Source organism: Pelodiscus sinensis, chromosome 2 (genome assembly GCF_049634645.1).
Source record: "Pelodiscus sinensis isolate JC-2024 chromosome 2, ASM4963464v1, whole genome shotgun sequence".
Classification (NCBI taxonomy): Eukaryota; Metazoa; Chordata; order Testudines; family Trionychidae; genus Pelodiscus; species Pelodiscus sinensis.
Window position 1 is genome coordinate 187162956 of NC_134712.1, and position 18189 is coordinate 187181144.

General features: G+C 45.2%; 1 protein-coding gene across 9 annotated transcripts in view; it reads left to right on the forward strand.

The window, feature by feature from the left end:
- NEK10 (NIMA related kinase 10) overlaps positions 1 to 18189 on the forward strand; it is a 201672-nt gene that overhangs the window by 48069 nt on the left and 135414 nt on the right. For 6 of the 9 annotated variants that reach the window (XM_075922001.1, XM_075922000.1, XM_075922003.1 and 3 more), the window contains 2 exons: positions 475 to 536; positions 15489 to 15566. In XM_075922001.1, the coding sequence (XP_075778116.1) occupies positions 475 to 536; positions 15489 to 15566 (140 nt within the window). Of the gene's footprint in view, positions 1 to 474; positions 537 to 6670; positions 12493 to 15488; positions 15567 to 18189 lie in introns of those variants that run through there. The other 3 variants (XM_075922005.1, XM_075922006.1, XM_075922002.1) reach the window with 2 other exon arrangements.

Genomic DNA, 18189 nt, shown 5'->3' on the forward strand with positions numbered 1-18189 from the left:
AAAGACATTTCCGGGCTAGAACACTACCTTCCACATCCTAATGATTTAACCAACCAAGCAGTGGGTACTTAAGAACAATTTGCACCTTCTCTATCAGCTTTATGTAACATGAACACTATAATTCACTATTTTCCCCCTTCTTTGTCGTCCCCCCCACTCAACCCCCTATTTATTTTGGAACTGGACTTTTAATACTCCATTCATCTGAAGAAGTGGGTTGTACCCATGAAAGCTCATGATACCATCTACATGTTTTGTTAGTATTTAAAGTTCTGTTAGATTATTTATTGTTTTTTTAATGTTTCCAGTTACAGACTAACTTGGCTACCCCTCTAAAGTTTTTAATATCTCAAATGTAAGTTAGTAGGAGATAGGCACGTAACTTTCTTAGATACTTTTATAAATTTTGTTAAGCACTGAAGTACCTTTATAAATCTTCACCTTGAATATTTATATATGATTTTTTCATTCTAGCTTGTTGTGCTGCAATTACTGAACTGGTGCTCAATGACACTAATGCTCACCAAGTAGTACAGGTAAGAAGACTTTATTCAATTAAAGTAAGGTGTTTAAGTGTGTCATTGGTATCCCTTTCATATCTCTTATTTGTTTACTTGTGTCTCCTTGAGCAGTTTTTTCTGATAGTGTATAAATCTCATAAATTCATAGACATAGTAAATACAGGAGAAAAGAAAGTAGATTCAGAAGTTAAAACAGGAAAAGAACAAGTTAAAAAGCACTTAGGCACGTTAGATGTCTTCAAGTCACTCACCACGGCCTGATGAAATGCATTCTAGAATACTCAGGGAGCTGATAGAGGAGGTATTTGAGCCATTAGCTATTAAGAAGACTGGAGAGATTCCAGAAGACCCCCAGGGCAAGTATATAGTGCCCATCTACAAAAAGGGAAATAAGGACATCCCAGGAAACTTCAGACCAGTCAGCTTACCTTCTCTGCCAGGGAAGATATTGGAGCAAATAATTAAGAAATCCATTTGCAAACATTCAGAACAAGGGTTTCAAACTCAGTTTGCCCTAGGGCCAGTACCAATTTTCAAATCCTCCTAGCAGGCTGGCAGGCACTCCATCTCTGGCAGGGCTCAGTGGAGGTGAGAGTCTCTGTATTTCACCCTCCTCCAATGTCTCCTGGATCCACCTGCCGGTGCATATGCTTCCCACTGTGCATCAATCCATCCTGCCTGCCACCCCCAGGCAATTTAACACCCCCAGTGGCCCCTGCCACCACACTGGCAGTACAGCAGGCCTAGAGTGGTGTCTAACTGCTAACTCCATGCACCTGCCACCATGTCCCTGTGAGCCAGGAGAGGTGTGTGCAGAGTGGTGAAGCAGCGCAACTGGGCTGGGAAATGGCTGTAGAGCAGAGGCTGCTGTATTGCTCTGCTTCCCTGTGGCTCTTGCCACTGTGATGAGTGTGGGAAGGGGAGGCGCTTGACCCCTGTTGCTGCCACACGCCAGGCCCATCGGTAATCTCTGAGGCTATATCCTTTGGGGGAAGGGAGCTTAAGGGAAAGAGTGCAATGGTGGGAGAAGGTGGAGCAGCGGTGGGAAGAGGCAGGGTGGGGGCAGAGCAGGGACTGTGCTTAGGGGAAGGATATAGACACACTCCCTTGGGCTGCAGGGACTCACATGCTAGCAGTGGCACAAGGGCTGGATTGTGGAACTGCTCAGGCAGTAGTTAGCCCACAGGGAGTGAGTTTGAGACTCTTGATCTAGAAGATAAAATGTGATAGGTTACAGTCAGCATGGATTTGTAAAGAACAATTCATGTCAAACCAATCTGATAGCTTTCTTTGATAGGATAACAAGACATATGGATAGGAGGAAAGTGGTAGATGTGGTATACCTAGACTTGAGTAAAGCCTTTTATACAGTCTCACATGACCTTCTAATAAATAAACCAGGGAAATACAATCTAGATGAGGCTACTACAAGGTGGGTGCATAACTGGTTGAATAACTATTCTCAGATGGTATGTCTCCACTACAGCACTAATTCGAGCTAACTTAATTCGAATTAGTTTATTCGAACTAAGCTAATTCGAACTAGTGCATCTAGACCTAAAAACTAGTTCGAATTAGCGTTTTGCTAATTCGAACTAGCATGTCCACATTGAGTGGACCCTGAACCAAAGTTAAGGCTGGCCGGAAGCAGTGCCGGCAGGGCATCAGGTTAGGACTTAGAGCGTGGAGCTGCTGTCTCAGGCTAGCCGAGGGCTGTGCTTAAAGGGACTCAACCTCCACCCCGGAAAGACAGTTCTCAGGGTTCCTTGCTCGCTTGTCTACCTCGATGAGGGACAGCAAAGCAGTCCTGGCTTGGAGTGCCCTGAATGCCCACACTCGGCACATCACAGCACTCGGCCATCAGCCTGGCTGCACTTGCTGCAGGCTGCCATCCGGAGGGGTCAATCGGGGGGCTGCAGAAGAGTTTCCACCCCGAGGAGCCCGCGGAGACACCCCAGTCCTCCCCATTGGGGGCTCATACCCCATTCCTCCCTCACCTTCTTCCACTTACCCCTCCTTAGCCCCCCTTCCTGATGTAAAAAATAAAGGACACGTGTGTTCAAAAATAGAAACTCTGTTTATTTAACAAAACTCGGAGGGGGGGATTAACCTTGGGGAGACTGGGAAAAGGAGGTGGGAGGGGGAAGAGAGAGGCTGGGAGAGGGGAGGGGGAAACCTGGGAGGAGGGAGCTGGAAGGGGGAAACCAGGGGAAGAAGGAGGAGGGGAAGTATCAAACTATGGTACGCCCACATCTTCAGTACTGTGTAGAGATGTGATCTCCTCACCCCAGAAAAGATATTTTGGCCTTGGAAAGGATTCAGAAAAGGGCAACTAAAATGATCAGGGGTTTGGAACAGGTCCCGTATGAGGAGAGGCTAAAGTGACTGGGACTGTTCAGTTTGGAAAAGAGGAGACTGAGGGAGGATATGATAGAGGCCTATAAAATCATGAATGGTGTAGAGGGGGTGCATAAAGAAAAGTTCTTCATTAGTTCCCATAATAGAAGGACTAGAGGACACCAAAGGAAAGGAATGGGTAGCAGGCTTCAAACTAATAACAGAAAGTTGTTCTTCACAAAGCAAATAGTCAACCTGTGGAACTCCTTGCTACAGGAGGCTGTGAAGGCTAGAACTAGAACAGAGTTTAAAGAGAAGTTAGATAAAGTCATGAAGGTTGGGTCTATGGAGTGCTATTAGCCAGGGGGTAGGAACAGTGTCCCTGGCCTTTCTTTGTAGAAGGCTGGAGAGGGGTGGCACGAGACAAATGGCTTGGTCATTGTCTTCAGTCCATCCCCTCCGGGGTAGTTGGTGTTAGCCGCTGTCGGCAGACAGGCTACTGGGCTAGATGGACCTTTGGTCTGACCCAGTACGGCCGTTCTTATGTTCTTGTGTTCTAAGCTCAGGGCTCAGGGTCGGGGGTCTCACCGGACCACCTTGATTTTCACGCAAACCTGCTCCTGGGTTCGCATGTGGCCTTTGGTGGCCAGGCTGGCAGCTATCCTGCCCTAGACGGCAGCTTTCCTGTGCCTAGTGCGGAGGTCGTGAACGTTGGAGGCCTTCCCACAAACCTGGATGCGGTCCACGATCTCCGCACTAGATCAGGAGGGTTTCCGCCTCTTCCGGCCCCGGGCAGGCTCCTGGGAGCCGCCAGCCTGGTCCCGGGAAGAGGCGGAGGGCTGGGTGGCAGCGGGTGGCTGGCTCGTGCTGTGCCAGGTGCAGGGTCTGCTGGCTGGGTGCTGGCAGGCTTGCACCTGGCATGGGCACTGTACCCCTTTAAGGGATCCGGGGCCGGGAGGGGGGGCAGAAGAATTTCTCTGGTTGTGCCCAGAGTGGCCACCAGGGCAAGCTGGGAAGGGCTAGCCTCCAGCTAGTTCGAATTAAGTGGCTACACAGCCCTTAATTTGAACTACTTAATTCAAACTAGACGTTAGTCCTCGTAGAATGAGGTTTACCTAGTTCGAATTAAGCGCTCCGCTAGTTCGAATTAAGTTCGTACTAGCAGTTTGCCTGTGTAGCGCCTATGCTGTTAGTTCGAATTAATTTTGTAGTGTAGACATACCCAGAGAGTATAGTTATCAATGGTTCACAGTCATGCTGGAAAGGCATAATGAATGGGGTTCCGCAGGGGTTTGTTTTGGGACTGGTTCTGTGCAATATCTTTATCAATGATTAGATCATGGCATATAGTGTATGCTTATAAAGTTTACAGATGATACCAAGCTGGGAGGGGTTGCAAGTCCTCTGGGGGATAAGATTGTAATTCAAAATGATCTGGTCAAACTGGAGAAATGATCTGAGGTTTATAGGGTGAAATTCAGTAAGGACAAATGTAAATTACTCCACTTAGCAATGAACAATCAGTTTCACACATGCAAAATCAGAAGTGAGTGTCTAGGAAGGATTACTACAGAAAGGGATCTAGGAGTCATAGACCACAAAATAAATATGAGTCAATACTGTAGCAAAAAAGCAAGCATCATTCTGGGATGCACTAATAGGAGTATTGAAAGCAAGAGATAGGAAATATTTTTTCTGCTCTACTCTGCAATGATTTGGCCTCATCTGGAGTATTGTGTCCAGCTTTGGGCACCAATTTCAGGAAAGATGTGAAAAATTGGAGATGGTCTAGAAAAGAGCAACAAGAATGATGAACAGTCTAGAAAATATGAACTGTAAGGAAAGACAGAAAGGATTGAGTTCGTTTATTTTGGAAAAAGAAGACTGGGAGGAGACATAATAGTTTTCAAGTACTTAAAAGGGTGTTACAAGGAGGAGGGAGAAAAAATTATTCTCCTTAACATCTGATGGTGGGACAAGAAGCAATGGGCTTAAAGTGCAGCCAGAGAGGTTTAAGTTGGATGTAAGGAAAAACTTCCTGTCAGGGTATTTAAGTACTGGAATAAATCGCCTAACAAAGTTGTGGAATCTCCATCATTGGAGATTTTTAAGAGCAGGTTAGACATACATCTGTCAGGGATGATCAGATGGTGCTTGGTCCTGCCATGAGTGCAGAGGACTGGATCACCTTTTGAGGTCCCTTCTGGTTCTAGTATTCTAGGATTGTATGATTAAAGTGAGAAGGGACCATCATGATTGTCTAGTCTGACTTCCTGTACATCGTAGGCCCCCAAACCTCATTGTAATAACCTCTAGCATGGTCTTTTTCCACTAGGGTTGTTCTTCCATCTTGGTCTGATCTCCCAGGCAGTCTTCCAAGTTCTTCTTCACTTCACTGAGATCCTCTCCCAAAAACAGGCAAAGTTTCTCCCTCCTCACTGAGCTCACTGGTTCTGCGGAGCCTTCTTCTTTTTGGCCCCTTGATGTGATCACCGGCATAGTTGTAGGTCCCTGGGCTTACTCTTTTTAATGCAGCCATCTTCTGCTCTGCACAGGGAATTTCCTAATTTTCTTCAGGTGGGGTTCATTTTATAATGACGGTTGGCTTAGCCCCTAGGATCTCCAGCCCACAGGACAAGCCATGTTGTTAACCGCACCTTTCTCAAATTCCTGTCTTTGTCTAAGGGAGTTATATGAAGGTGAGATTAAAGGAGTTGCAGCTGTACATCCTGCTTTGAAGTCACTTTTGCACAGGAAGACAGCTGAAGTCACGTAGCCACAACGTACAGCTTCTTGTCCTTCTGAAAAGAATACAGTATGGCACCAACAAGTACATATTGCTTGGATGTGCCCACTAACTGGCAGGCTACACCTCCCTTGGGGATAACAATACCTAGATGTGTTATAGTGCTTTTCATCCATAGATTTCAAAGTGCTAGACAGGGCATATTGATGTGAATACCACCTACTTAAATACTATGGACCTGCCTCTGCTGCAGTCAAGTGCAAAACTCATTGTCTTCAACAGGAGCAGGATAATAACCTATCAAGGAACCGTATTCTGCTACTAGTGTGGTTACCAGCCAGGATGCAAAATGTATATTTATAGACATTAGGCTTATAGCTTTTTATAGCATATCATTAAATTTTAGGCAGAACTCATTAAAACTGGCCAATATTGCTGTATTTTAGTGTATAAGTAGCATTGCTCAGATATGAGTTTCTTTTATGAGTTGACAGTTGTTTTTATTTATTTATCTATTTCTTTTTGACATATTCAGAATATAAAATAATTGTCATAGATTTGCCATAGACTGATACACATAAATCCTAAGACTCATGAACACTCAAGTTATGAACTTAACAAGTAACATCATTTTAATTGGCTAAAATGTATGTTTCTAAAATAGTTTTAATTAATGCACTATTATATGGCATTATGTTCTTATGTTCTTATGGCTCCAGTGCACACTCCAAGATGCTCCAACTCAATAGGGTTAGTGACAAATAAAAAATGAAACCCATCTATTATATATTAAATTTTAAGTCAAGACCATGAACCCACATGAGTCAATCATCAATACTACTTCGGGTAGTGTCCCCATGGGTGCTCCACTTTAGGTGTCGGGCTCATCTGGGCACCGCAGGTCAGAGATTGGTCAGCTGTGGTTCAGCCGGACCGCACATGTGTGGTGGCTGCACGTGCTGTTTGCGCCGTTTGTGAATTTTTTCACGCAGTCCGGCTCTCGCCAGTTCCTCCTAACCGTTCATGATTGCAGGTGGAGCAAACCCCTTCTCCTCAGTCTGACCAAAGAAACCTGTTAAAAAATTATAAATAGTTAGATAAAAGTTGATAGTTAGTTATAGTAGTAGTTATATAGTTCGTTCTTGTTCTTGTTTAAAAAAAAAAAGAGAGAAGAATTTTTTCTCAGACTACTAGTTATAGTTTCCAGTATGCCGGGGTCTCCCGGTTTCAAGAAGTGCATGGCGTGCCGCGACACAATACCGGCATCAGATGGACATTCACTTGTATAAAGTATTTGGGCAATGATCCTATCCCTCAGAAATGCCCACACTGTTCGAAGCTGACAGCCCAGGCCAGACACGACCACGAGATGCGGCTTAAAATGCTTCTCTTCAGCAAGGTGTTACAGCCTGCTGACACCGAGTCGCCCAAACCACCAACATCTTTGGGGCCAACAGTGGGCAAAAAGTCACCCCCCCCCCGACACTCATCATCTTCGTGAAAGAGCGTGGGTGACAAGCCGGGTACCTTGGGATCGATAGTACTCCGGCATGCTGAAAGGCACAAGACAAGCCACAGCATAGCAGAACCGAGCCCTTCCCACCATCTCTGGCACTGGTTCCAGCCCCAAGGCCTAATTCTGCCCCGCTGTGCATAAAACGAAAGTCTACGGCACCAATAACTAAGGCTCCGTTGTCAGCAGTTCTGGCACCGACATCTATACCTACAGTGGCACCGACCCCTACGGCACCGGGATCGACGGCGCCAGCTACTGCGGCACCATCCCCGGCAACATCTCTGGCACCATCACAGAGCGGCTCATCCACACCAATATTGGTGCTGACCGCCATGACGTCACCAGGTACAACAGCACAGGGCGCTCTTCAGCCATCAGCGGCACCGGTATAGCGCATGTCCCACTCTAGCGTACACCTTTCTCTGGTGCTGGGGAAAGCCAAACACAAATCTAGAAGGCTGATAACATCTTCCCCAAGCTCAGAACGGGCTGTCTTTTCCCCTCAACTGCAGTCGCCAGCCTCTGTCTTTTCAGTGCCATTACAACAGGAAAGCCACATTATGCTCAAGCCCGAACAACATAGACCCTCACCACGGTATTCACCATCACCACAGCGATATCACAGGCGTTCACATTCTTCATCGTATGCCATAGCTAGATCTCATTCTCCTGGATCCCCCACACGCTCTTCGTGTTCCAGGTACTGCTATGATACTGCAAGGAGATACTTGCCAGACTATACTCCCAAGACAGTATTATCATGATCGGTACCACTGGCATCGAGACTACCACTACAGACACCACTACTCTTCAGGCCACTCTTCTTCGAGGTCTCTGCAACGCTACCGACGGCGCTCTCACAGCAATGTCTGGTTACCAACACCACTGGAACCTCCTACAAGGCCACCTACACTGTCCAGAGATGTTCCTTTCTCTTTTCCACAACCAGAACCAACGGAACTACTCGGGCCTGTGCAGACATAGTCTCAAGTGCAATCTCTGATGGATCAATCTTCCTGCTTGCCAGATGATGCAGTTTTTCCGGGTGACTCTTCTCCCACAGATGACATTCGTCAATTTCACGACGTCTTTAAGAGGGTAGCAGAATCTCAAGAAGTCCAACTGAGCGAGGTCCAACAGAAACAACATCGCCTCCTAAAAAATCTTCAACCTTCACAGAAATAAAAAATGGCATTACTGTTGGATGATGCAATTCTAGAGTTTTCAAATGACATTTGGCAGACGCCAGCATCTTCTCAGGCCACGCATAAGATGGTGGACAAGAAATATTTTGTCCCCTCAAAGGGAATGGAATTTTTGTTCAGATACCCACAGCCAAATTCATTGGTTGTTGATACAGCTCAACAAAGAGCCAAGGCGCCACAATACAAAAATGCTGCTTCTGATAAAGAGGCTAAATGATTAGACCTCTTTGAACGAAAAGTTTATTCCTCTGCCACGCTGATCCTTAGGATGGCGAACTATGCCATCCTCCTTTATAACCACAACTTTGATAATTATACAAAGTTAGTGACACTATTGGAACACCTACTTGAGGACAAGCGGCAAGTTCTAATATCAGTAGTCCAGGAAAGCTACACGGCCTCAAGGAGGGCCTTACAGATTTCTCTGGACATTGCAGATGCAGCAGCTCATACCACCGCAACATTGGTGGTCATGATTAGATCACCTTGGCCGTAGTTGGCTTCAGTGCCTAAGGAGCTACAGGCCAAGGTTGAAGATTTGCCCTTCAACAGGCAGAGTCTCTTTGCCAAAAAGACCAATCAAGTTCTACACTCGGGCAAAGGCTCCAGAACAACTTTGAGAACGCTAGGGATATACACGCCACCATATCGTCGTAAGCCTTACACACCTTACTACAAACAGAGGCCTTTCTCATATTCTGCACCTAGATATAGGCAATATGACCAACAGCAGCGCGGCAGACCTTGACAACGGAAGTGCTGGCCGCAGACGAGTAGGACGCCCAATCCTCAAAACAACAGGCAGCCAGTTGGACGGTCCAGTTGAGGGACTGCAGATCATTCCCCTGACATACCCCCGGGATCACAGAAGTTATTTCACCATCGCCTAAGACCTTCCCAACTCAGGTGGTCAACCATCACCACCAACCGGTGGGTCTGGGAACTGATAATATCTGGGTATTTGATTCCACTTCTTTCTCTCCCTTCTACCTCCCCCCCATCCCCGTCCCTCTTCAGGGACCCATCTCAGGACACTCTCTTAATGCACGAGGTTCTATGACTCATAGGGATTGGGGCAGTGGAGAGAGTGCTCGAACAGTTTCACGGCAAAGTATTCTATTCTCGTTATTTCCTCACCGAGAAGAAATCAGGAGGCTGGAGGCCTATTCTGGACCTTCGATGTCTCAACCAGTATCTCCGGAAACACAAATTCAAGATGGTGACATTAACTTCTATTTTTCTCGCGCTAACCATGGGAAATTGGTTCACGTCCCTCGATTTGCAGGATGCATATTTCCATGTGACAATACATCCTTCCTCAGGTTCATCATAGGCTCACAGCACTTTCAATACAAGGTCCTTCCATTCGGCCTATCATCAGCACCCAGGGTCTTCTCCAAGACATTGTTAGTGATGGCTGCGTATCTGCATTGCCAGGGTATCATGATGTTCCCGTACTTGGACAATTGTCTAATCAAGGCGCATACGTACGATCATATGCTTCGCGCCACTGAAGTCACAAGGAACTTATTTTTGGCTCTGGGTCTCATAGTCAACGTCCCAAAGTCCTCATTCATACTACAAAGGTCCCTCGAGTTCATTGGGGCACGGTTAGATTCTACAATAGCCAAGGCCTATCTTCCTCAGGAAAGATTCCACAAAATACAGAATCTTGCACAGACATTTTCTGTCAGTCCCAAGGTGCCGATACTTACCTGTCTGCAACTCATGGGACACATGGCTGCCACAACATACGTGGTGCAACATGAGAGGTTACACCTCAGATGCCTCCAATATTGGCTGGCCTCACTCTATCGCCCAGGCAATCAAGACCTGGTAACCGTACCATCGATGGTACGACAATCCCTAACATAGTGGACTTCTCCTACCAACATGCTCTCAGGTGTTCCGTTCCACTGTCCACAACCAATGTTCCAAATTACTTTGGACGCATCTCTTCTAGGTTGGGGAGCCCACTGTGCGGGCGATTATGCTCAAGGACAGTGGAATGAACGGGAGGCCCTTCAACATATCAGTTTTCTGGAGCTCAGGGCAGTGTTCAACGCATGCAAGATATTCCTACCAAAGATTCGCTGCCAGACAGTTCAAATCCTCACCAACAACACTGCCGCAGTTTACTATATCAACCGTCAGGGCGGAGCCAGATCCAAGTCCCTCTGCGCAGACTCCATGAGACTCTGCAACTGGTATAGACGCTACGGAGTCAGAATAATAGCCACATATATCCCAGGAAAGGACAATACCATTGTCGATGCCCTAAGCAGGCATTTTTTTCCCCAGCACGAGTGGAAACTCAACCCAGCTGTAACTCATTCTCTATTTCAACAATGGGGATACCCCTCTATAGACCTTTTTGCATAACATCTCAATACAAAATGCCCCAAATACTGCTCCAGAGTGGGTCTGGGACTGAAATCACTGGGGTATGCATTTCTGATAAACTGGAGTTGTCATCTACTCTGTGCCTTTCCTCCAGTTCCACTTCTTCCAAAGGTACTGAAAAAGATAACCGAAGACAGGGCCACAGTCATACTTATAGCCCTGTTCTGGCCCAGACAGACTTGGCTTCCTCTCCACCTACAAATGTCTCTCCAGCCCCCATATCGCTTGCCAAAACGACCCGACCTTCTGATGCAACCAGGCCTGTCCATGACACTCCCCCAAATTGATCAGCTACACCTCACTGCGTAGCTCCTAGCTGGTTCCACCGCACAGAAGTCTTCTGCTCCCAAGAGGTGAAACATGTACTAATGTATAGTAGACACAATTCAACCTGAAAAACTTACCTTTATAAGTGGTGTCGTTTTCACTCCTGGTGTACTGCCAATAGTCTTGATGCGATGTACATTCCAATCCATCGCATTCTGGACTATGTACTTCATTTGCACCATTCTGGACTGGAACTCTCGTCCATCAAAGTTCATCTCGCAGTGATCTCTGCATTTAGACAATCGATTGAGGGTTTTTCAGTATTTGCTCATCCAATGACCAAATGTTTTTTAAAAGGCATAACAAATCTATACCCTCTGCGCAGAAAACCTCCTGCGCTATGGTATTTGGAACTAGTCTTGGACACTCTCACATATCCACCGTTTGAGCCCTTAGCTACCTGTGACATTGCTGCACTCACTCTGAAAGTTACCTTCCTCCTGGCTATAACGTCAGCTTGCCGGGTTGGGGAACTGACTGCTCTCTCAGCCAGTCTGCCATACACAGTGTTTACCAAGCAGGGAATAATACTTTGATCCCACCCTAATTTTTTACCGAAAGTGAATTCGGAATTCCATATTAACAAGCCTATAATACGCCCAACATTCTATCCTAAACCACATATCTCTAACCATGAAGCCCGCTTACAGACCTTAGACGTCCATAGAGCCTTGGCTTTCTACCTTGAGAGAACGCACCCTTTCCATCAGTTGCAACGTCTCCTATTATGCACAGGCGAACGAGCTAAGGGCCAACCATTGCCATCACAGCGTATTTATAACTTGATTATAAAATGTATTACAATGTGCTACTCATTATGCAACAAGCCAATACCTACCTCAATGAATGCTCATTCCACCAGGGCAACATCTACCTTGATGGCCTTCCTTAAAGGTGTCCTGCTACAAGACATTCGCCGCACGGCAACCTGGTCCTCAGACATGACATTTGCTAAACATTATGCTATCGATGCTACTGCTCGGGACTCAGCACTGGCCTCTGCAGTACTTTCCACAGTAACGAGATCCTAATTTTGATCCCACCTCCGTACATGAGGCTACTGCTCTGTACTCACCTAGAGTGGAGCACCCATTGGGACACTACCCAAAGAAGAAGAGGCAGTTACTCACCTTGTGCAGTAACAACGGTTCTTCAAGATGTGTGTCCCCGGGGGTGCTCCACGACCTGCCCCCCTCCCCACTTCAGACTCTCTTCTTTATATCTTTCAGGAGTGACCTGATTAGGAGGAACTGGCGGGAGCCGGACCGCACGTAAACTCTCAAACGGCGCAAACAGCCCGCGCCACCACTGCACATGCATGGTCCGGCTGAACCACGGCTGACAAATCTCTGACTTGCAGCACCGGGACAAGCCCGACACCTAGAGTGGAGCATCCACGGGGACATACACCTCGAAGAACCGTCATTACTGCACAAGGTGAGTAACTTCCTCAATCACTTTAAAACCAAACAGCGGCATACCTAACGGGAGTAGAGGAAAGGAAAGTTCTTAGCTAGAACAGGCACAATGTGTTGCAATACTTTACATGCTTATGGAGCAAGAGCTGGAGTGAAAAAGAGTCTGAAAGAAATTACTCCTCATATAGCTTAAGCACTCAGAGGCAGTGTGACGGACTGGGCCGGGTCTGGGCACAACTGAGGGCATCTGCTCAAGGTGAATTGCTCAAAACCAGGGCTCCTTACAGCCCGTGACTGGAGACCTTTCCCAAATGGGCCACAAACCAGTCACACTGAGCGCTTTGGCTGCCAATCTGGCCAGCAGGAAGCCTCATGAGCAAAACCCCTCAGACACGCCAGCTCTCCTTGTGCCACAATCAGCCCCAGGCCTTACTCACAGGTGAGGGGTTATAGAACCCAATCTCACCTACCCAAAATGGGTCCTCCCCGTCCCTAAGAATCAGCCACAAATCCCCGGTCAGTTTACTCTTTGGATCTTATCCACAAGAGCACGCTGGGCCAGTTCTTTAGAATCTAAAATCTAAAGGTTTATTAATAAAAGAAAGAAAAGGTTGAGAGTAAGGTTCTTAAGGAAAATACACTACATGCACCAATCACCAAGTTCTTGATGCAGGCTCTCAGCAGAGATGTTATAAACTGCTAGCTTAAAAGTCTCTGGTGTACATCCTATGTCAGGATGGGCCAACAATCCTTCCCAGCTCTCTGTCCCTCACAAGGCTTGTGACAGACCTGGCCGAGTCTGGGCACAGCTGAGGGTGTCCGCTCAGAGCGAATTGTTCAAATTCAGGGCTCCTTACAGCCCCCAGACTGGAGACCTTTCCTAATAGGCCACAACTAGTCCCACAGAGCAGTTCAGCTGCCTGCCTGAAACCCCTCCAACGTCCCAGCAATAGCCATGCCCTAGATGGCCCTTGGCCTCGTACACAGGTAAGGGGTTTTAGGGTCCAATCTCACCTTCCCCGAACAAGTCCTGTCCGGTTCCCAGAAACCAGCCACAGATCCCAGGTCAATATATGCTCTGGACTTCACCCACAAATCACGCTGAGCCAATGCTTTAGAATCTAAAATCTAAAGGTTTATTACTACAAGAAAGAAAAGCATGAGAGTAAGGTTGTTAAAGTATCATACATTACATGCATCGAATCACCCAGTTCTCGATGCAGGCTTGCAGCAGAGATGTTATAGCTGCTGGATTAAAAGTCCTTGGTGCACATCTTATGCCAAGATGGGTCCACAGTTCTTCCCAGCTCGTGAATCCCTGCGAGGCCGCATCTGGGGTCAGGAGCAAATCTGCAGACCAACATGGAGTTGACGACATGGCATATTTATCCCCCCCTTCCTGGTTTCTTCCAAGCTGGCTAGAGTCACATGGCCAGTGGCCAGGTGTGTCTTTGTCCTCCAGAGATCCATTGTTCCCTGGAGGCTTTCTCATTAGCATGTCCATAGGCTGAGCATTCTTCACCTATTCTCAGCCACAAACAGAGAAATATTCAGTATCCACACAGAATACACGCTTATAACTTCACACACAGATATTATACGATATATATATATATATATATATATATATATATATATATATATATATATATATATATATATATATATATATATATATAGCATATATAGAATCAGTATAAAGTAAGCTTTTGTTTGACACCTCACATGGCTCCCTTTGTACCACTTTTGGGGTGAACACCCCCCCATAGGTGCAGCAGTGATCCGGCTGCTCCCCTCAAAATCCAATAACGTGACAAGGTTGCATCTGGGATCAGTAGCAGAATTGAAGAACAGATGGAGACTGCCACCTGGCACTTTTGTATCCGTTCCTGGTATCTCCCCAGTGGAGCAGGTCACATGGTCAAGTGACCTATCTCTGTTTCACATGTCAGCAGCCATTTTGCCCTGTCTGTCTGCTTGTTTCCAGAGGCATTCCTCAGGTGTGTATTGGCCTCTCTGAGAGCCATTGTCCCTGGGACTGTCCTAGTTAGCATAGTCATTGACTGAACAATTGTTCTTTACAACAGGCAATCCAGACCAGTATCAGCACAGAGTTCACATTCATAACTCCACATACAGACATCATACAAGTACATGAGTACCATACATAGAATCAGTAGAACATAAGCTTTCATTCGACACCCCACATGTCACCCAACCTTGCACCCCATTCTTCCTCTCCCTATAAGGCCCTGCTCCTAGTGAGGTTAGAAGCCTTGGCTTGGTTATGGTAAGAGCAGCAGCTATCCAAGGAGTCTGGATGGCTATGGGGAAACTTGGACTCTCCACCTGCCTTGGGTGGTGTGCCCCAGGCAGTTGGAGGGTTCAGGACTCCCCACAGCAACCCAGGCTCCCAGAGTGGCTATTTCTATGGCCTGGCTTCATTTTCTGGTATGGCCAGAGGGTAGAGTTCAAGGGGAAGAGCAGGGGGCAGAGGGTCTCAGAGAAGAATAGGAGTGGGTTCAGGGTCATAGTTTTGGCAGCTTATGTCCCTCCCCCACTTCTTACCCAGTTCAAGTGCTCCTGCGGGGCCCCCAAATTAGCCAGGGCCCCTGGGTATGGGCCCAAAGTTCATCTACCACTATACGCACTAGAATTATAGAAACCATATAAATGTAGGGAACTCTTTTTATCTGAACCGCATGTGTTATCTGAAATGGAATCCATTTTTCTGTTTTAGTTAGAGACCTCTTATTTAAGATGGATTAAATGGTAAAACCAGCACAACTCTTTTTTTATACTAGGGTTTTTCTTTTTTTCTGAGCTCCAACATGATTTTCACAGAATTGGACTACTGGACCTGTAGACTTATTTCCAAAATGATCACATAGGATTTTACTCCAGAGCTTTTTTGCTGCATAAATCTCAGTTCATGATATTCCTGAATGCACAGTGTCTGCTCCTTCTGTACTAAGCAGCACTAACAATGATGATTTTCCTTTGTTTCTTTTCCAGGAAAATGGCGTATATATAGTAGCAAACCTGATTTTACCAAATAGAAAAAGGAATGCAGTAAAAGCTAATTTATTACAGGTAATTCTCCTTCATATTAAAAGCTTTACACAATTAGCACATTGAGAAATTAACTTACACAGAAATTAACTTACACAGTATAATAAGTTAATTAACTTATTAACCAGTCATCTGAAGAAGTGCTCATGATACCATCTACATGTTTTATTAGTCTTTAAGGTGCTACTAGACAATTCGTTGGTTTTTAAGTTTTTCCAGTTACAGATGAACTTGGCTACCCCTCTGAAGCTTATGAAACAAATGGCAGATGACTATTCCACAGTGTGTTTCTATTATAAAATATTTTGTGTGGTTTTTGTACACTATGTAACATAGATAGAAAAAAATGTATATTTAGTTATGATGAAATCTCATTTTCTAGGCAGCCCAATGTATATTCTCCCTTTATCATGCCTGTGGCTTTCAGTGAAAGCTTATAAACACTTGACCCAATGGTATGACTTAAGTATTTTTGAGTTGGAGCACCTTTGCTGTGTTTGTTAAATAAAGTATAGCAAAACACAACATAAAGTAATATAAATTAAATTTTAAGATGATCAATCTTTGCTAAAGATTGGATGGCTTCTATGTTTGTTATGTAAATATATTGGTTATAGTCAACTCAGGTTGGCAGTGACCATAGGTGTTAACTATCTGATAGCTATTCTTTGGCCTCTGTGAAAAAAAATTAGTGTCTTTCTGATTTCTAGCGAATAGTTGTTCATGTCCGTAAAATCATCACCATAAATGTCACCTAGCAACCTCTCTTAGTAGAGAGGAAAAGATGACAATGCTTATTGTGTTTTCCCACAGTAGTCCCTCAAGATCAGGCTTTGAGTTTGCACTGCATATGCTCTTTATGGATTAATTATAGATGAGACTGCAGTCTCCATACGTTAACTAGTGTCTTATCATCTGCACTAAAGTTACTTTTATAATGCTTAATTTAATTTAAAACTTCTTGTAACATTATTCTTTAAAGGAAATTAAAGAGGGAGTACATTTATATAATATTTTTGAAACTTTATGAAATTTAAGAGTCAGGCATCTGTTTAACAATAGTATCATATATATGCATATTTTTAATTATATTATTTTACCAAGTGTATTAACTCCAATTTAGTACTTCAGCATAAAGTTACAAGAGATTATATTGTACAATCGATCATAAGGTAATGTAATATAATTTAAATATAATGTGACATCAGGTAATTTAATAAGAAGCGTTTTCCTACCACATCCAAGTAAATGGTAAAAAATATATCTTTAATCCAAACATGTTTAACATCTCATGATGCTTTCTATAATTCCTTTCTCATAATTATTGATTTCCAGGATATTTGTAAATTTTATTAATTTCATGGGTTTATTTCTTATAGTTTGGCCCAGTATATTTATCTCGCTAATCAGTCCCTTCATTCTTTCTATTTACTTAAGGATCACACAGGTCATTACTTGGGGAGTAGTTATAATATCACATTAATTCAGTATATAAAGAATATGCTACATTAAATCTGCAGCTTTTTTACAGCCATCAATGTGTTAATCTCAGAATACTGTTGTAAGAAAGGAAGGTACAGGCAGTCCCCGGATTACGTATAAGATAGAGACTATAGGTTTGTTCTTAAATTGAATTTGTATGTAAGTCGGAACTGGCTCCAGATTCAGCTGCTGCCACTGAAACTGACCAGGGGCTGACTACAGGAAGCCAGAGGCAGAGTTGCTCTGCCCCCAGCTTCCTGGAATCAGCCTGATCAGTTTCAACAGCTGCTGAATCTGGAGCCTGGGACAGAACAGCTGGGGTGCTGCCCGGTAGGTTCCCACAGGACCAACCCGGCAGCACCCCAGCTGCTCTACCCGAGGCGTCCCGCAACAAAAGCCTGGTCTGCTGGGAGGGAGGGAGCTTTACTCGGGTGTCCCTGGTCTGCTGGGGGATCCAGTGGCTTTTCTGGACCCCCCCAGCAAACCAGGGGGACAGGAGCAAAGCCGCCCAGGCGGCGGGGGTCCCGCTGCCTGGGCGGCTTTGCTCCCGGGAAAACGAGCAAAGCCGCCCAGGCGGTGGCTTTGCTCGGGTGTCCCTGGTCTGCTGGGGGGGGGGGTCCAGCGAGAAAAGCCCCGTTCGTAAGTGCGGATCCGACATAAGTCGGATCCGCATGAGTCGGGGACTGCATGTATAGTATTCTCATTTCACAGGAAGAAATTGATCAATAGAGAGATTACTGGCATATAGGAACATCTGTAGTAGAACTGGGAATGGAGGATGGATCTCTTGGTTTATAGTACTGTGCTTCAGTCATATGAACCTTCTTCCTTCCAACGTTTACAACTATGCACCATCCCTAAAAAGGAAAACATTTAAAGTAATAACTATGACTCCAGTCTTGCAAGTTACTCGACATTGATAGACTGTGTGTGTCTCAGAAGAATATTGGAACTACAATACCTGATGTTTTTCTTGTGTCCAAAGGGCAGTTATTTTGGAATAAGAAAAAAACTGGTGTTCTTTAAAAAAAAAAACCTGTGTTTTGCGGTATTGGTGATTCATGCCCTACTTCCCTCAAAAATAGTGATTAACTTCTATCTCCTTCATTGTTTTGCAGTCATTACTCAGAGAAAACTCCTAACATCTAAGTAAGGGCCACTG